The 17,140-nt window shown below is 42.1% G+C and overlaps 1 protein-coding gene across 1 annotated transcript in view; it reads left to right on the plus strand.

Annotated features, from left to right (window-relative positions):
- Nucleotides 1–16,278, plus strand: part of Tex26 (testis expressed 26) — a 37,118-nt gene extending 20,840 nt beyond the window's left edge. The window contains exons 6-8 of the mRNA XM_013027265.1: nucleotides 6,107–6,283; nucleotides 8,780–8,941; nucleotides 16,166–16,278. Of these exons, the coding sequence (XP_012882719.1) occupies nucleotides 6,107–6,283; nucleotides 8,780–8,941; nucleotides 16,166–16,278 (452 nt within the window). The remainder of the gene's footprint in view (nucleotides 1–6,106; nucleotides 6,284–8,779; nucleotides 8,942–16,165) is intronic.
- Nucleotides 16,279–17,140: the final 862 nt, after the last annotated feature.

The raw sequence follows: 17,140 nt of genomic DNA on the forward strand, positions 1-17,140 counted from the left end.
TACATGGGTTGGCTTCGAACTACAATCCTCAGATCTCAGCCTCTTGAGGACCTAGGATTACTGGTGTGTAATGTCAGCATTCTTAAAAGATGTCTTTGAGGGGCTGGGAAGGTGGCTTAGTGGTAGAGTGCTTGCCTTGCATGCATGAGGCCCTGGGTTCGATTCCTCGGCACTACATGAGCAGAAAAATCTGGAAGTGGTGCTGTGGCTCAAGTGGTAGAGCGCTAACCTTGAGCTGAAGAGCTGAGGGACAGCGCCCAGGCCCAGAGTTCAGTTCCCACGACTGACAAAAAAAAAAAAAGATGTCTTTAAGTTTCCAATCAAAGTTATCTATTCAACACAAACACATTCCCATTTCCCCATGTGCAGGTAAATATGTAGGGCTTGTTAATACGCTCTCCTAAATGTCATAACTCCATCTGCTTCTTTCCTTTCCAAGTCCTGCCTTAGTGAAGGATACCAGTATCTGACCTTGGATGACCTCTATTCCAACTCTCTTCTCTGGTTGGACCCTTCTAGTCTCCTGTCCATACTACAGCCACAATGAGTTTCTGGACATAAGGTGATGGCACTCTTTGGCTAAAACCCACCAGAGACTCCTGTTACATTCCAGATAAAAGCTGGAAGACTTCAACCCTATGATGTGCATCATCCTGTCCTTACCCTCATCTCTCTACAACCTTCTCCCTACTGCCTCATGCTCACTCCATTGCTCTATGTCTTAAAGACTTGTCACACCCCCTGTGGTCTCTTGCCCTATACACACATTGCTTCCTCCCCTAGCAGCACCTCTCCCTTCCTTCTTTTAGCCACTCTATCTACCATTTAAATCTAGTCTGCTCAAGAAGCCTCCTTTGAGCTTCATCTTTGGTTTAGTAGCTCGCTCATGTGCTTTTGTAGCCTTATTTTAATCTCTTTTTATGTATGTGCCTGTCCTAAGGCTTGAACTCAGGATCTGAGTTTTTGCTTTTGTGCCCAATGCTTATGCTCTACCACTTGAGCCACTTCTGGCTTTTTGGTAGTTAACTGAGGATAAGAGTCTTACAGAGTTGGTTGGGTTTTGTTTTGTTTTTGTTTTGTTTGTTTTTCCAGGGCCAGCTTCAAATTGCAATTCTCAAATCTCAGCAACCTGAGTAGCTAGGATTACAGGCATGGGCTACTGGTGCCTGGCTTTCTTCGAATCTCTTTTTCAGAGGCCTGTCACACAATGCTGTATTGTCTTTCTTTGTGTGTTCATTTTCTCTAATTCTTTAAGCTTCTGAAGCTCAGGGACTTGTCTTTGCTTTGTGTTCTCATTATTGAATTAAGGCAAATGAATGAGAATTAATGAAGATGTCTGGAGAGCTTGGCTTTGCTAAATCAGAACAGCTGGGAAGATGGCGGAAAAGGTTCCCACATGGCTATAGAGAACGTACCAATGGTCCTAATGAATGGTTTTTGAGTTGTCTTTGCCATTCAAGGCTCAAAGACTCTTTCCTACTCAGCCCTCCCTAATATTAAATGCACCATTTCTTTTGGGGACTGACTTATTAGTATTGATTCACAGTCATGAATGGAAAAGACATGGGGTTGTATTGTGGAACCCCTGAGGAGTAGAAGTAGAATGACTCCCTGGCTGTGGTCCGTGTCTGGAACCACTGAGTTCAGCTGAGTTCTGGATCATGGTTATTTTATCTGCTATACTTCAGCTGCAGGATGGGGGCTGGGGGTTGAGTGTTGCTTGTGATACCATAAAACAGCAACACCTGGATGAGGTCCTTTGTGTCTCTGGCTGTGAAGAAAGAGTCCATGGACAGACACAGAGAAGATGGCAAAGATATGCTGAAGAAAATGATAAGGAGAGGGACTGGGAAGGTGGCTTAGTGGTAGAGCACTTGCCTTGCATGCATGAGGCCCTGGGTTCGATTCCCCAGTACCACATAAGCAAAAAGAAAAATAAGCCAGAAGTGGTGCTGTGGCTCAAGTGGTAGAGCGCTAGCCTTGAGCTGAAGAGCTGAGGGACAGCGCCCAGGCCCAGAGTTCAGGCTCCACGACTGAACCCCCCCCCCAAAAAAAAGATAAGGAGAGCTTCTGTTAGACAGAAGAGGTCCCAGGGGAGGGCACCACCTGGGTGCATTGTGCAGGGGTAGATAAGGTGTTTCTAGGAGAGAGTTATGTGACTCTCGAGATCATTGGACAGACTACAGGCCATGTCAGTCCCCAGACCCAATCAGAGACTCCATGCAGTCTGTATGAGCTCCCTGTGCATCTTTTAGGCCTTCTGATTGGATTACCATTCCAGTGCACACTTCTGAGGTTCAATCAGTCCAATCAGACATGCAAGTCTTCCAGAGGCATTGGGCCATGATGACATTATGCCCAAAGGCCTGCATATGTGACTGCTCAAGGCCATGGTGATTTAATGCCCTGGGCCTGCACACAGAAATGCTCAAGGCCATGGTCAGAAATGCTGAACCTCTATGGAAGGAGGCCTTTGCCACAATTGCCAGCCAGGCTCTTTTTTCGCTCTTGGTCCTTTTGTATGAGGAAACCTCTCTTTTTTGAAATGCCTGGAAGGAGTTTGGTAATGTGAAATTTTACATAGGCAACAGATAACATTGTTTAGGAAAACTAATCCCATACCATGGAGGAACATTACACAGTTTACTAGGCATTACATTAAGTATTACATTAAGCATATATCCCGTAGGCCCTCACCAGAGTGTGACTCAGATACTAATTGCTGATCGATAGCAATTCTGTATCTGAAGTTTTCTGTTGCTCATTTATAAACTTAGTAAATATTTAATGAGCTCTAAGTATAGAGGATCAATAAAGAACAAGACTTCATCTTTGTCTAAAAGAAACTAGGTCCTGCTTTTTTGCCTTTGCTGGGTCTTCATCTCCAATAAGCTCACTTCTAGGCACATGTGCACAGTGGTCCACATGGGAAGAAATTCATGATCTTTCCTGTCCTGATCCCTTCTGGGACACACTGCATGGATACGCTGGACATTTATTTATTTATTTATTTTGCTTCATTGTTGGCCCATTGTCAAAGTCCTTCACTGTTTGCCTTTCAATCTATGTCTTCCTTATTTTCCTCTAACACACCACCCTCCCATTCGCTCAGGGCTCTGGTAGCTCTTGATTTAAAACACTAACCCCATGATTGCTAAACACCTGGGAAGTTTGTTCACAATTTGAGCACCTTCCCTGTTTCTAGATAACCTCAACCTCTGGGATGAGATGAAACAGGTATAGTTCAGAACTTCTTCCTAACCTCTTAATTCCACATGAAAACCACACTTCTCATGCAAGACAGCACATTTCATATCTGTGTGTCCTGTAGATAGCCCTTTGCTATCCTCTCCTCAGCCCTCTCTTCTCTTCTCCTCTGCTCCCCCCCCTCCTCTCTTTTCCTCCCCCCTTTTTTGGTGTCATATGGGACTTGAACTCAGGACCTGTACACTGTCCCTTAGGCTCAAGTCTGGTGCTCTACCACTTAAGCCACAGCTCCAGTTCTGGCTTTTTGGTAGTTAACTGAAGAGTCTCATGGAGTTTTCTGTCTGGAATGGCTTTAAACTTCAATTCTCAGCTCACAGCCTCCAGAGTAGCAAGGATTACAGGCATGAGCTACAGGGTGCCCAGCTCCCTAGATACTTCTCTAATCACAGTAGTTGGGGGCTGTTTTGAGGCAGAACATTGACTCAATGACTTATAATCTTGGCAAACATCACAGATGACATTTAGGGAATGGAACATTTGCTGTTGAATGGTTGTTCCAGGGCAGAGAGAGATGAGTCAAGCATTTCATCAGAAAATTTCTTGCCTCCTTAAAGCTATCAGAAAGCCAAAATAAGGAGTTACTAGGGAGTTCTAGGTAGGGAGTTACTCCCAACAGAAGTGTATGTTTTTCTTAAGTATCTTCATTTGCATGTGAATCTTCTCTCTGGTCTCCCAAAATAAGAGGTATTATGTGAAATTCTTCTCTGCTGATTTACAAAGATTTATTGGTGTTGTGGTGGTTTGTTTTTTTTTTTTTAAAAAAAAACCAGGGCTCGATCTTAAGGATCTGTACTCATTTGGCTTGCTTGGTTAACATTTTGACACTGTGTCTTTTTTTGCTGGTTATTTAGAGATAGAACATTTTGGACTTTGCTGCTCAGGCTTTGACCACAATTCTTTAGATCCCTGCCTCTGAGTACCTAGAATTACATGCCTGTAAAGACAGCACCTGACTTTATTTATTTATTGAAAAAAGAAAATATCAAACTGCTCTCTGGTACTAGGATAGGGAGTTACGCATCTTTTCATATACAATGCAAACCAACAAATCCCATTACAACACATTTGGTATAGAATGTGTATTAGAAATTATCTTCACAAGACCACCTAATTTGGAAGATAAATTAAGTGTCAAGGAAGTGGCGCTGTGGCTCAGGCGGTAGAGCACTTGCCTTGAACTGAAGAGCTGAGGGATAGCGCCCAAGCCAAGAGTTCAAGCCCCACGACCAAAAAAAAAAACATAAAAATAAAAAAATTGTCAATAGCAATTTGCACTGCTTAGATGTTGCTCCTGAAACCCATTTCTTAACCTCTTTATCCTTCTGAATAAAGATGCTGTTGTGTAATATGCCTCCAAATTGAGGCTTTGTGGCAAGAATTAGGGACATGTGCATTTTAAGTGAGATTACTTATGACCTTCTCCTCTGTAATCTGGTAGTATTTGTAGACTGGAGTTTAATCAGTATTTAATGATGACACATTTATATTTGTTATTTATCATCAAATACATATATGTACTTACACACTTATATGGCAGTATTAGAATTGAGTTCAGGGCCTTGCACTCACTAAGCAAATATTCTATCACATGAGCCACACTCTAGTCTTTTTGATTTTTAGATTTTGAGACAGAATCTCCTGCTTTTGACTAAACTGGTCTCAAAATTCAATCTTCTTACCTATGCCTCTTTAGTAGCTGGGATTACAGGTGTGTGGCACCATGCCTACCTCTTATAGAGCTATTTCAAGGAAATAGTCATATAACCTTCCAGCAGTAAGGGATAGGCTTTGAATAGTTCTTTTCTACATAATGAAATGATATATACCTCTCTAGGGCTGCCAGGTTAAGCAAATAAAATAGCCTCTCCAGTTGAATTTGAGTAAAACTATTTAAAGGAGATAAGAGTACTTAAGCTGAAAAAGTATTTAGTTTTTATCCGAAGTTCAAATTTAAGTGGGCCCCCTGTGCTTTAGAAGGTGAACTTAGCCAATCCAATCTCTCTCTCTCTCTCTCTCTCTCTCACACACACACACACACACACCATAACCCCAGTGCAATAATGAGGCAAACCTAACAGAGCTACGGATGCTTTCTGTGCCCGCTGAGCAGAAATTCTAATATTCACTAGAAATTACTGATAAGCAGCTGGGTGCTAGTGGCTCGCACCTGTAATCCTAGCTACTTGGAAGGCTGAGATTCAGAGGATTGAGGTTTGAAGCCAGCCCAGGCAGAAAAGTCTATGAGACTCCATCTCCAAAAAAACATACACAAAACAAGGCAGGAGATGTGGCTCAAGTGGTAGAGCACCAGATGAGCAAGTAAGCTCAGCAAGCAAGCAGCTGGGAAGCCCTGAGTTCAAGTCTAGGTGCCAACAAAAGAAAAAAGAAACCAGGTCTGGGAAGGTGGCTCAGTGGTAGAGCACTTGCTTTTCATTCATGAGGCCCTGGGTTCGATTCTTCAGCACTACATAAGCAGAAAAAGCTGGAAGTGTCACTGTGGCTCAAGTGGTAGAGCACTAGCCTTGAGCTGAAGAGCTTGAGGGACAGGGCCCAGGCTCAGAGTTCAGGCACCATGACTGACACAACAAACAAACAAAAAAGAAAGAAAGAAAGAAAAAAGAAACCACTTATGATCATCTGAGCTTATACTTTCAATGCATTAGAAGGTAGATTGTTTCTAGATGACCTTCCTAAAGCTATACTGGGACTCTAAACATAAGAAGAAGGGCTTACAGTGATAAATTGGAAGTTAACTACCAGAAGCAAAATGAAATGAAAAGCTACTCAAGAATAGCTGACCAGAAGAAATCATTGCCTTTCCTTTCTCCCTCCACCCCAGCTCAGAGCATGAAGGAAAGTCGCCCAGTGATTCTGGATTGGAAAAAGCACCTTCCCCGACCTCTAGATACTGAGTTTCGAAGGAGTTACCAAACTCCAGCTAAAATTCCAGAGCTGCAGGATTTTAGTTTCCAGTATGGATGTTACTCGCGCCTGCGCATTGCTTCTCAGGGTCTAGGTAAGCACACTTCCAGTTATTAAAACAACATCATAAGTCCTGTTAATATGGGCCAGGACATGTCACCCCATATACCCAGAAGCCAATAGTGTGGCTCCAACTTTCAAAAAGGAAGTTTTTTTTGTAGTCAACCTAGAAGGGGATCAGGACACAGCTCATATCTGTCTCTCCCAATGGCTTATAGCAAAGGAACTGAAATGGTGTGTCTTGTGGGCAGGTATGTAGAGACTGAGCAATTTCCAGTCTGTTACTGGGTTTGCACTGTAACTGTTGGCAACTTTCTGACTTTTGACTGAGACCCTCTAGTTTTTATTTTCCATTCACTCCTCTGAGTCTTGGGTCCTTGGGAAAAAAATGCACATAGTGTTTGTTGTTGTTTATGAAACAGGGCAGTTTCCTATTAATGAGTCAATTTTAGTGTCTCTTTGCTCCAAGATTCTCCATATAGCCGTGTGTGTGTTTGTGTGTGTGTGTGTGTGTGTGTGTGTGTGTGTGTGTCTTTACGCATGCGTGCATGTGTGTGTGTGCATGCACGCAGGTGTGCCAATATTGGGACTCAAATTCAGGGCCTTTTTTTCCTGCTTGGCTTTTTAATTCAAGGTTAATAATCTACCACTTGAGCCATATTGCTACTTCTAGCTTTTTGCTTGTCAATTGGAGAGAAGAGTCCCACAGATTTGTCAGTCTGGGCTGGCCTTGAGCTGTGATCCTCACAAGTCAGCCTCTTGAGTAGTTAGGATTATAAGCCTGAGTTATCAGTGTCTGGCTATTCTGTGGTGACTATCTAATACCTTTTTTTTTGGGGGGGGGTCAGGTGGTGGGGCCTGAACTCTGGGCCTGGGTGCTGTCCCTCAGCTCTTCAGCTCAAGGCTAGCACTCTACCACTTGAGCCACAGTGCCACTTCTGGCTTTTTTCTTTTTGCTTATGTGGTGCTGAGGAATTGAATCCCAGGCCTCATGCATGCAAGGCAAGCGCTCTACAACTGAGCCACCTTCCCAGCCACGCTAATGCCTTTTAAGTATTCTCTTTTTTAAAGTAAAACCATGCTAGACACTACTTTTTTTCAGGATAAAACAACAAAGCTCCTCTGTAGTCTGGTTCTTCCATTTGGCCCTTTTAAAGAGGGCCATTGTTTGTTTGTATGTTTGTTTATTTTTGTCATTGTGACAAGTGCCCATAAAGAAAATAACTTAAAGGTAAATGAGGAAGGATTTATTTTGGCTCAAGGTTTCAGAAATTTCAATCCATCAAAGTAGAGAGGATATGGCAGAGAGAGAGACAGAGACAGAGACAGGGAGAGAGACACAGAGAGAGAGAGAGAGAGGGAGAGAGAGAGAGAATACCTGTGCTGGGGGCTCTTTCTCTTTTCTCTTTCCATAGACTGGAGTCCTGGATGGAACAAGCCACCCATATACCTACATTCAGTGTGGGCTATCCCATCCCTTTACTCAATCCTCTCTGGAAATGCCCCCGACAAACCCATCCAGTGATGTGGCTTTATTAATTTCCTAGATGCTTTTCAATCCATTCAAATTGACAGTCAAGATTAGCCTCACACAGCTGGGCAATGGTGGCTCATGCCTGTAATCCTAGCTACTCAGGAGACTGAGATCTGAGGATCCAGGTTTGAAGCCAGGCAGGAAAGTCTGTGGGACTCTTCTCTCCAATTACCCACCAAAAATCCAGAAGCGGAGCTGTAACTCAAGTGGTAGATCACTAGCTTTGAGCAAAAATGCTCAAGGCCCTGAGTCCAAGCCCCAAGACTGGCACAAAACCCAACAAACCAAACAGATAAACCAAAAACAGCAAAAGTAGCCATCATAAGACATCTGAAACTGGAGACCATATTTAAGGTGTTCTCTAGGTTCACAAAGATATTAGGCAAGTTGTAGGAATTACATTTTTGTCTGTCTTCATTGTTCTTATGATAGTGCCATGAATATCAGAATCCACATTAAATGAACACCATTCATAATCAAAGAAGTGACTTGGGGCTTACATGCACCTGCAACCTTCAGGCATCTGCATGAAGTGCTGGCTGTCTTTGTTCTTCCAAACTGTTCCTCCCGAGATTCTTGAGCTCACTGGAAGGTCTTTTAGTGTACCAAAGCAAGAAGGTACATATATTCTACAGGAAAAAGAAGCTTCCCCAATGGCTGTTGTTTATTGAGAGGTGATGAATGAATGTTACCATTTTAACACATTGACCTGTGTAAGTGTAGACTTAGGGAGGATTTCTTTCCTGAGGCCAGATGATCATATTCAACCTCTGATCAGTGCATTCCAACCCTGCAGCCCCAATAGAGATAGTCAGCAGCTCCCAGAAGCCCACCATAGCACCTGTCACTATTACAGGGATGGTAAAGGTAGCACCTCATTATTGCAAATTCAGAGTCAACTCCAAACCACGCTTGGGGATGAATGGGTTGTGTTCAAGCAAGAAGGACAGCTTTTCTTTTTTTCCTCAATCATTTGACTCTCTCTGTGTCTTCCAGTCCCTACCATGCTGCACAGCTACCTTAATAATGAACAACGCATAAAGAAGCAGACATCCTACCAGCGTGACTATGGGAAAGCCTACCTGGACTTCTTGATGATGTTAAACTCCTTTTCTCCCTCTCAAGTCAGTGAGTACCTGCAAAGTGTTTCCAAAAAAGGTAAGACGGGGTCTTGAATTGCCATTCCATGCTTTATCATAAAACATTGCTTTATGAAAGGAATAATGGTTCTCAAAGCTAACATTTTAACTGGAGATGAATGTCTACACACAAAAGAGAAACATTTTCTTAAAAGAAAATTCCACAATCTTGTGCAAACCTCAATCCGTTGAGAAACAAATTTCTTTAAAGAAGCCCTGGAGATTTTATTCCCACTTATTAAAAAGGAGACATAGAGCGTTTCTGATATCATTTTACCTGCAGCTTACTTGTTCTAGGATGACTTCTCTTTTGCTTACAGCTAACTGGTTTCTCCAGTGGCTGTTTGGACTAGCTCAGGTGTTTTGTTTTGAATTCTGTTGACTTTGTTTCCTGTTTGGTGGCACTTCTTTGGAACAAGATTTAAAGTCCATGAGAATCTCTGTAGTCCACATCCAAAAAGAGAGCAGATGCCGTTCTCAGAATGGCGCTGATTTATTTACACAGCAAAGACTTATCCCATTTTGGAGTTGAGTGCCAGGGATGGATTTGGGAGCAGCTCAGGGATCAGTCTAACGAAGAGTGCATAAAATGTCAACCAAGGGAGCAAAGGATGTTGAGGAGAGGAAGAAAACTTCTTCTAGCTGCCGGCCACTTTGGAGTAAGGATGGTGGGGAGATCCCACGTCCCCTCGTTTGAGTACACACCCAGTGAGTGTATAAAGTATGTACATTAGAAGTCCTGTAACCTTAAAATAGGAAATAGAAACAAATTTGTGAAGATTATAATATATATATATATACATATATATATTATTGTAAAGATACTGTACAGAGGGGTTACAGTTACCTGAGCAAGGTAATGAGTCCATTTCCTGGAAGATTCTAATTGTTTTTCTGGATCCAACATATCTCTGGCAGTCTACTTTATGCTCAGGTCAATGTGGGATCCACAACTCCTTTGTGCCCATGAACAGGCTTTAGTATTGGACTTCCTCCCACTTTCAGCAGCTCTCCAGCTGACATTATCTCCCACCTGACCTTCTCCAGTCCCCAGTTACTGCTCTGTGTCTGTCCCTTTGCCAGTGAGAGAGATCTGGTTCCTCTGAAGTATTCATGGAAATCCTTTTTATCCTAGGATCTCCAGCTAGAAGCAAAGCTAAAGCCTTAGTGTAGATAAGACTAGAAGGGAGTGTGTGTGTGTGTGTGTGTGTGTGTGTGTTTAAGGATCTGCTTTCCATCCTTAGAAGTATTTGAATATGTTGGGCTTCAGGGAAGTCCAGGAAGCAGGTGTTTGGCTTCATTCAGAGGCAGAAGTATTTATTTCCTATTGGGAGCCTCATCCCTCTCAACAGATGTCTCTGGGCCAGTTCTTCACTTCTGAAAGAAACTAAGTCTTCTGGAGGTCTGCTTGTCTCATTCTCCCAAAAGACAGAGTGGAAGGTCAACAGAAAGCCCAGGCTGTCTTTCTGCCCTTTCCAAGCTTTGGTGCAGATAAGCAAAACCATCCTCTGCATTTTGCAAAATCTTCCTTCTGTCTCTAGCAACCACATGTGTTGGACCCACAAATCATTTCTGACTTCCCTAAGCACAGACTGCCATCTGCCTAGGGACTGGCCACACTGTACATAGTCCCCATTTCTGCCTATGGGGAACCATGGTGATTGCCAGCACATTCTTCTCTCCATGTGTCAAGTGCAAACCTCTAAGGTGAAAGTCAGAAGTGGTTCATTTTCAAAATAAGATATTTGACCCCTGAGTGGAAAATTACTAGTCGTTTGCTTGGATAAGCTTACAGACATGACAGAGTTTATTCACTGGAAGTCCATAGACGAACAAGACTGGTTGGAAGGGGCTGATTAACAAGAGGAAGAATGTACCTCAATAAAATGAGAAAATGGGTAGGAACTATGTGCATATACCAGAAAGCACATACCCAGAAAAGCCTTCCTGCCACAGATGAGTGTGTGAGTGTGTGAGAGGTTGGGAAGGGAGGATTGTGTGGTTGGAGACAGATGAATTACCTAAGAAAGTAGTGCAACTTCCAGGAGAGAATGTAAACCCCATAATAGTTAGCCAATGAGAAATTGGGGGAGGGACCTTGCACACTAGGGATAAGTTGCTTGTTGTAATAGACTAAAGTGTATCTGTCCACCTGACATGTGGTCTTGAAAGACCACCACTTCTGTTGTACTTCTTGTCTCTGAGTCCATCCTTTAAGTTTGGACAGGTGAGTGGGTTTCTCACACCAGGGTTTCCTTAGAGTGACCCTTGTGGCTTCTGTTCAACTTGGCATCCACATTCTTCAAGAGACCAGGGCAAGCTGATCTTTCAGGTGAACACAATCTATCCACCCTGCCAGGTTTTCCTTCTTAGATGGGTGAGAAATGACTGGTTGCTAGCAGGATCACCTTAGGACCAGTTAGGGTTTTGTTTTTCCTTGACTCTCCTGCTTTTCTGGCTCTGTAAGGGTAGCATTGGTGGCAGGTACCCATAGGCAGAGGCCTAAAGCTTTTGCTTTTCTGTGCTGCCTTGGGCTGATACAGGAGCTGCTTCCTGTGGCTTCCAACTGCTTTGGCAGCTCTGCTTCAGAACAGCTCATTCACCAAAGCCGATTGTGTGAGAGGTTGACAAGCAAGTGGGAGGTTCACATGGAGTACTTCCACCCCAAGCCTCTTGTCATTTCCAGCATCAGCGATGACATGAATGCGTTTTAGCTATGAGCATCTCAGCAGTGCTTTCACCATGGGGCTGAGCTGGTGGGCAGAGAACAAAACTCTGGCAGATGTCTTAGGTTGAACCATTATCGGCTCAGCTGAAATTATATGACTGTATTATCCTACGCAAGTAGTAGGCCATGGTGGTATAGGATCCCAGAGCATGGGGCTGAGGGAGACAAAGGAGACAGACACAGATAGAAAGAAAAGAGGGAGAGAGGGAAGGAGAGACTTACAAACACACACACACACACACACAGAAGGGATGTAGAGGGAGAGAGGAAGGAGCAAGAAAGCAGAAGGAAGGAGGGAGAGAATGATAGACTGAGAGAGAAAGGGAGAGAAGTGGAGGAAGAGGGAAGGGAGAGAGAGAGAAACTGGAGAGGCAGGAATGAGCAGATAGCAGCTGAAGGTGAAACTTCCATTCCCAGTGACTCTCTTGTTAGCATTATTTTGTGCAAGCTGAGCATGCTTAGTCCCCCAAATCTTAAAGCACCAATATGATCCTATAAGAGGAAAAATTCCACACCCAACCTTATTGCTGGGTTAAAACCCAGGTGCCAAAAAATTGCCTCCAGGTTATATGTACAAAGTGTATAAGAAACATAAATGAGGCTTGGATCTCATCCTCAAATATATCATTATATATATTCACATGCTCCAAAATGCAAAAAGAAATATTTTTGAATGAAACAGAAAAGGCTGTTCACCCTGAATTGGGCCTCTTAATCCATGCAAAGGTTGACCAGATGTCTTCAGTGGCCCATCTATTTTCAACATTGTTTTAAACTGAGTCTGATTCAGACCATCCAAAAGCATACTTTCTGAGCATCTGTTATCCTTTGTGTCATCTACCCACTTTCTTCCCACTCAAATGATAAATTTATCTGAAATCTGGTTTTCTGTGAGATTTGTCTGCTCTGAAGGCTTGTTGTTACCAGAGGATGGATGAGAAGCTTCCCTCAGCTTCCGAGTTTTCACACAAAATCACAGGTTCTTGAGATCCACATGTGAAAAGAGTTTCAAGGTGTCTCAAAGAAGGGAGACTCTCACAGGGTGAAAATTTTAGCAAGGATTTAATTTAGTGTAGCAGAGTTAAAGTGAGGAGAAACAATATAAGAGAGAAACATTTCTTGTTTCCCACATAGGAAATGGGAGTTAAATACTCAAAATAATGGCTTGTCTTTTTCTTTCTTTCTTTCTTTCTTTCTTTCTTTCTTTCTTTCTTTCTTTCTTTCTTCCTTCCTTCCTTCCTTCCTTCCTTCCTTCCTTTCTTTCTTTCTTTTTCTTTCTTTCTTTCCTCTTCCTCCTCCTCCTCCTCCTTCTTTTCTTCCTCTCCTCCTGTTCCTCTGACTAGAACTCAGGGCCTTGTCCAACTCTGCTTATCCTTTTTGATTAAGGCAGTATTCTACCATTTGAATCATGTCTCCACTTCCAGTTTTATGCCAGTTAGTTGGCTCAAGTCTGCCTATGCCAGACTCAGAACTGGATCCTTAGCCTTCATTTCAAAGGAGAAGGCAGATTTAAATAGTCACTCTTAGGTTTCCTATTGTTTCTAATTTAGCATCTAGAAGTAGGTGTAGTGTGAAAGAAGCTTAACTGCCTTCCTCAGTTTATCTCCTGGTTTCTGGGTCTGTCCTTTTTAATATTTGTTAAAAAATATTTAATTTCCCTATAATCTCATTTATCTGCTCTGCCTCCAAGACTTGGAAATTCTACTTCTGCATGTTTCTCTGAGAAAAGAAAGCATATATCCACAAAAAGGACTGTACAAGAAGGTTTATAACCATTTTATTTTGAACATCCCCAAACTAGGATATAGGCAAGTCTCCAACCACAGGAAAACAGATAAATAAACTGTGATATACTAAAATCATGGCAATAAAAGAAATAATTTATTGATCTATGAAGCAAAATGAATGACTTTTTAAAACATTATGGGAGATGGTAGACACAAATAGCTATAACATCTGTCAGGAGCTGGTGACTCCTCCTAAACTACTCAGGAGACTGAGATGTGAGGATCCCAGTTTTAAGCTAGCCTGGGAAGAAAAGTCTGTGAGACTCTTTTTTCTAATTAACTAGCAAAAAGCCAGAAGTGGAGTTGTGGCTCAGTAGTAGAACATCAGCCTTGTGCAAAACAGAGAATGGCTTCTGTAAGATTTCATTTCTCTAAAGGTCTGGGAGGGGTAAAGCTTAGCTGTGGAGTAGCTGTCTTGGGGGGGGGGTAAAAAGCACTAACTAGAGGGTACCCAGAAGGGTCTTCCGAGCTAATGACAATGATTGCTTTGCATGGGTGTGGCTGCTATATGTACCAAGTGTTAATTGATCAAACTCTACATGTAATATCGGAGCACTTTATTTTTTTTTCCCAATTACACCTCAGTCTAAAAAATACTGGGTTGCCTGTTTTCACTGTATTTGATGTCGGTGACCTACATGTTGTTTATACATTTTTCTAATTTGGGAAGGGGAAGGGAAATAGCAAAATGCTGCAATAAGGATACAGGTTGACCATTGTAACAATGAGATGTACATGACACTATGTTGAAACCGAACTTTACAACTTGCTGGGGGAAGGGGAGGGGTTGGGGAGCTGGGGAAGGAAGGGATGTGTAGGGGAAAAACAAAGGAAAGATAACAATGCTCAATAGGAACGTAATCATTAACTTACTCATGTAACCGTAACACCTTGCTGCAGTATTTTTACAATAAAAAACATTAAAAAAAACATACTGGGGTTGGCTGGGTGCTTTTAGCTCACAACCATAATCCTACCCACTTGAGGGGTAGAGATCAGTAGTAGTATGGTTCAAGGCCAGCCTGGATGAAACTGTTATAAGAGCCATCCAACCAGTGCAGTAGTGTGTTCCTGTCATCCTAGCTACTCAGGAAACATAAATAGGGAATTGCATTGTAGGCTAATCTGGGCAAATATAAAAGAGATCCTATCTCAAAAGTAATTAGAACCCCAAAGGCTGCCTCATGGCTCAAACTGCAAGCATAAAGCTGATTTCAAGCTCCAGGGCCACAAAAAAAGAAAGAAATATCATTGAAGTCCCAAAGCATGAGATTCACAACCATAATCCCAGCTAGTCTAGAAGCAAAGAGCAGGAGATTGTGGTTCCAGGCTAGTCTAGACAATAGCACAAAACTTTATCTGATTAACTGAAAAACAAAAAATCTGGGGCATGGATCAAGTAAGAGAACACTCATCTAGCAAGCTCAAGACCTGAGATCAAACCCCAGTAAAACAGGGTGTGTGTGTGTGTGTGTGTGTGTGTGTGTGTGTGTGCGCGCGCGTGCGCGTGAGCGTGTGTGCGTGTTCTGGGAGATACCCACACACAAATTAAATAACTGCTCTCTCTCTCTCTCTCTCTCTCCAATAGCTATGTATGATAATACATACCTGCTATGGGAGACTGAGGCTGGGAAAATCATAGGTTTAGGCAAAAAAATAATATTGAGCTAGACACTAGTGGCTCACGCCTGTAATCCTAGCTACTCAGGAGGTTGAGAGCTGAGGATCGCAATTCTAAGCCAGCCCAGGCAGGAAAGTCTGTGAGACTCTTATCTCCAACTAATCACCAGAAACCGGAAGTAACTCTGTGGCTGAAGTGGTAGAGCGCTCGCCTTGAGCAGAAGAGAGCAGGGACAGTGCCCAAGCCCAGAGTTCAAGCCCCACGACGACGACCATCACCACCAAGTATTGAACTATTTTGTGCGTTTGCTATCCCAGCTATGGAAGGAAGTGTATAATAGGAGTGTAACAGTCCAGGAATGGGCCCAGGAAGAAAGCAAGGCCCTATCTCAAAATAACCAGTACAAGAAAGGGGTGGAGGCATAGCTTGACGGTATAGCAACTGCCTATCACCTAGGAATAAAGGATAAAGAGGTTATGGTGTATTAAAATGTCTTTAGTAGGCTGGGCAAATCTCAGTGCTTCATACCTAATCGATTCTAAGATAGTGGAAGGTAAGTACAATGGCCTCTATTCAAAGATGGACAAATGAGGAAGAGCAGAGTTTACATATATATATTGTCTGTTGTGGGTCTTGAACTCTGGGCCTGCGCACTGAACCTCAGCTCTTCAGCTCAAAACTAGCGCTCTACCCCTTGAGCCACAGCGTCACTTCCAGTTTTCTGGTGGTTAATTGGTGATAAGCGTTTCATGGACTTTCCTGCCTGGGCTGGCTTTGAACCTCGATCCTCAGATCTCAGCCTCCTGAGTACTAGGATTTCAGGCATGAGCCACCAGTGCCTGGAAGGTTAAATATTTTTAACAGAAACTTTGGTTTCTTTGGTGCTAAAAGCAACCCATGTTCTTTCCCTGCTGATCCCTTGAATACTAAGGTTACTCATCTTAAGAATTATACTCAGACATAGTATTCATGGATTCATTTGACTTCTTACCCAATGTGAAAATAAATACTCTTGTTAGATGTTCACCTCCTCCATAGATTTTTCCCTATTTAGCATTTAATATTCAACATGGAGTATTCATGCTTTTTTCTCCTTATGCTTCTCAGATAGACGAATTCTTGAACGCTTTATTCATTCGCACTGTCACCCTGGTAAGAAAAATCATGGAAACCAAAGGAAGATTATCAGCACATCCATGGACGCTCCAGAACCTATCTAGTCGTGTTCCCAATAAGGAAAAAAAGACACAAATTGCTTCAGATTTTATTTTGCTTTAGTTTTTCATACAAGATAACATTCTTTAAGGCTACAAATTGTCCTCTCCATATAACTTTAGCTGTATGTGAGGAGTTTTGATAGAATGTCTTATCTTTTTTCTTTTTGTATACTCAGCTTGTGGTTTCAATTTTCATTTCCTCTTTAAACAGGGATTTCTATGAGTGAATTCTTATTTTCCCAGTGATTAGAATATGAAAAATGTTTCCATTGTTGATTTATGTTTTTTTGAGTGAAGTTAAAAAAATTCACATTGCAAAATGAATCAAAGTTACCTTTAATGATATTAAATATATCATCAACTGGTGTATTCACATGAATATTAGAGGAAAACTGCTTATTGTACTTTTCAGATCCTTCATATCTTTCTGTAATTATATATTTGAACTGTCTAATTTTGAAAGAAAAATGTTAAAATCTCTTGCAATAAATTTATTTGGTGCTGGCACTGAAGCTTGAACTCAGAACCCTGTGTTCTCATTTGGCTTCCTCACCCAAGGCTGGCTGACACTCTACCACTTGAGTCACATCTCTACTTTTGGCTTTTTTGCTAGTTAATTGGAGATTAGGGTCTCACAGACTTTTGTGCGTAAACTCACTTTGAACTACGACTCTCCTTCCTCAGCTTCCTGAGTAGCTAGGATTGCAGACATGAGCCAATGTTGGCCAGCATAAATGTGATTTTAATTTCTCCTTTGTGAGATATATATATATATATAAGATACATATACATATATATCACATGTATATATACATATATGTATGCATATGTGTACATATGTATACACATATATTATATATACATG

This window comes from Dipodomys ordii, unplaced genomic scaffold (assembly GCF_000151885.1).
Source record: "Dipodomys ordii isolate 6190 unplaced genomic scaffold, Dord_2.0 Scaffold102, whole genome shotgun sequence".
Taxonomy (NCBI): domain Eukaryota; kingdom Metazoa; phylum Chordata; class Mammalia; order Rodentia; family Heteromyidae; genus Dipodomys; species Dipodomys ordii.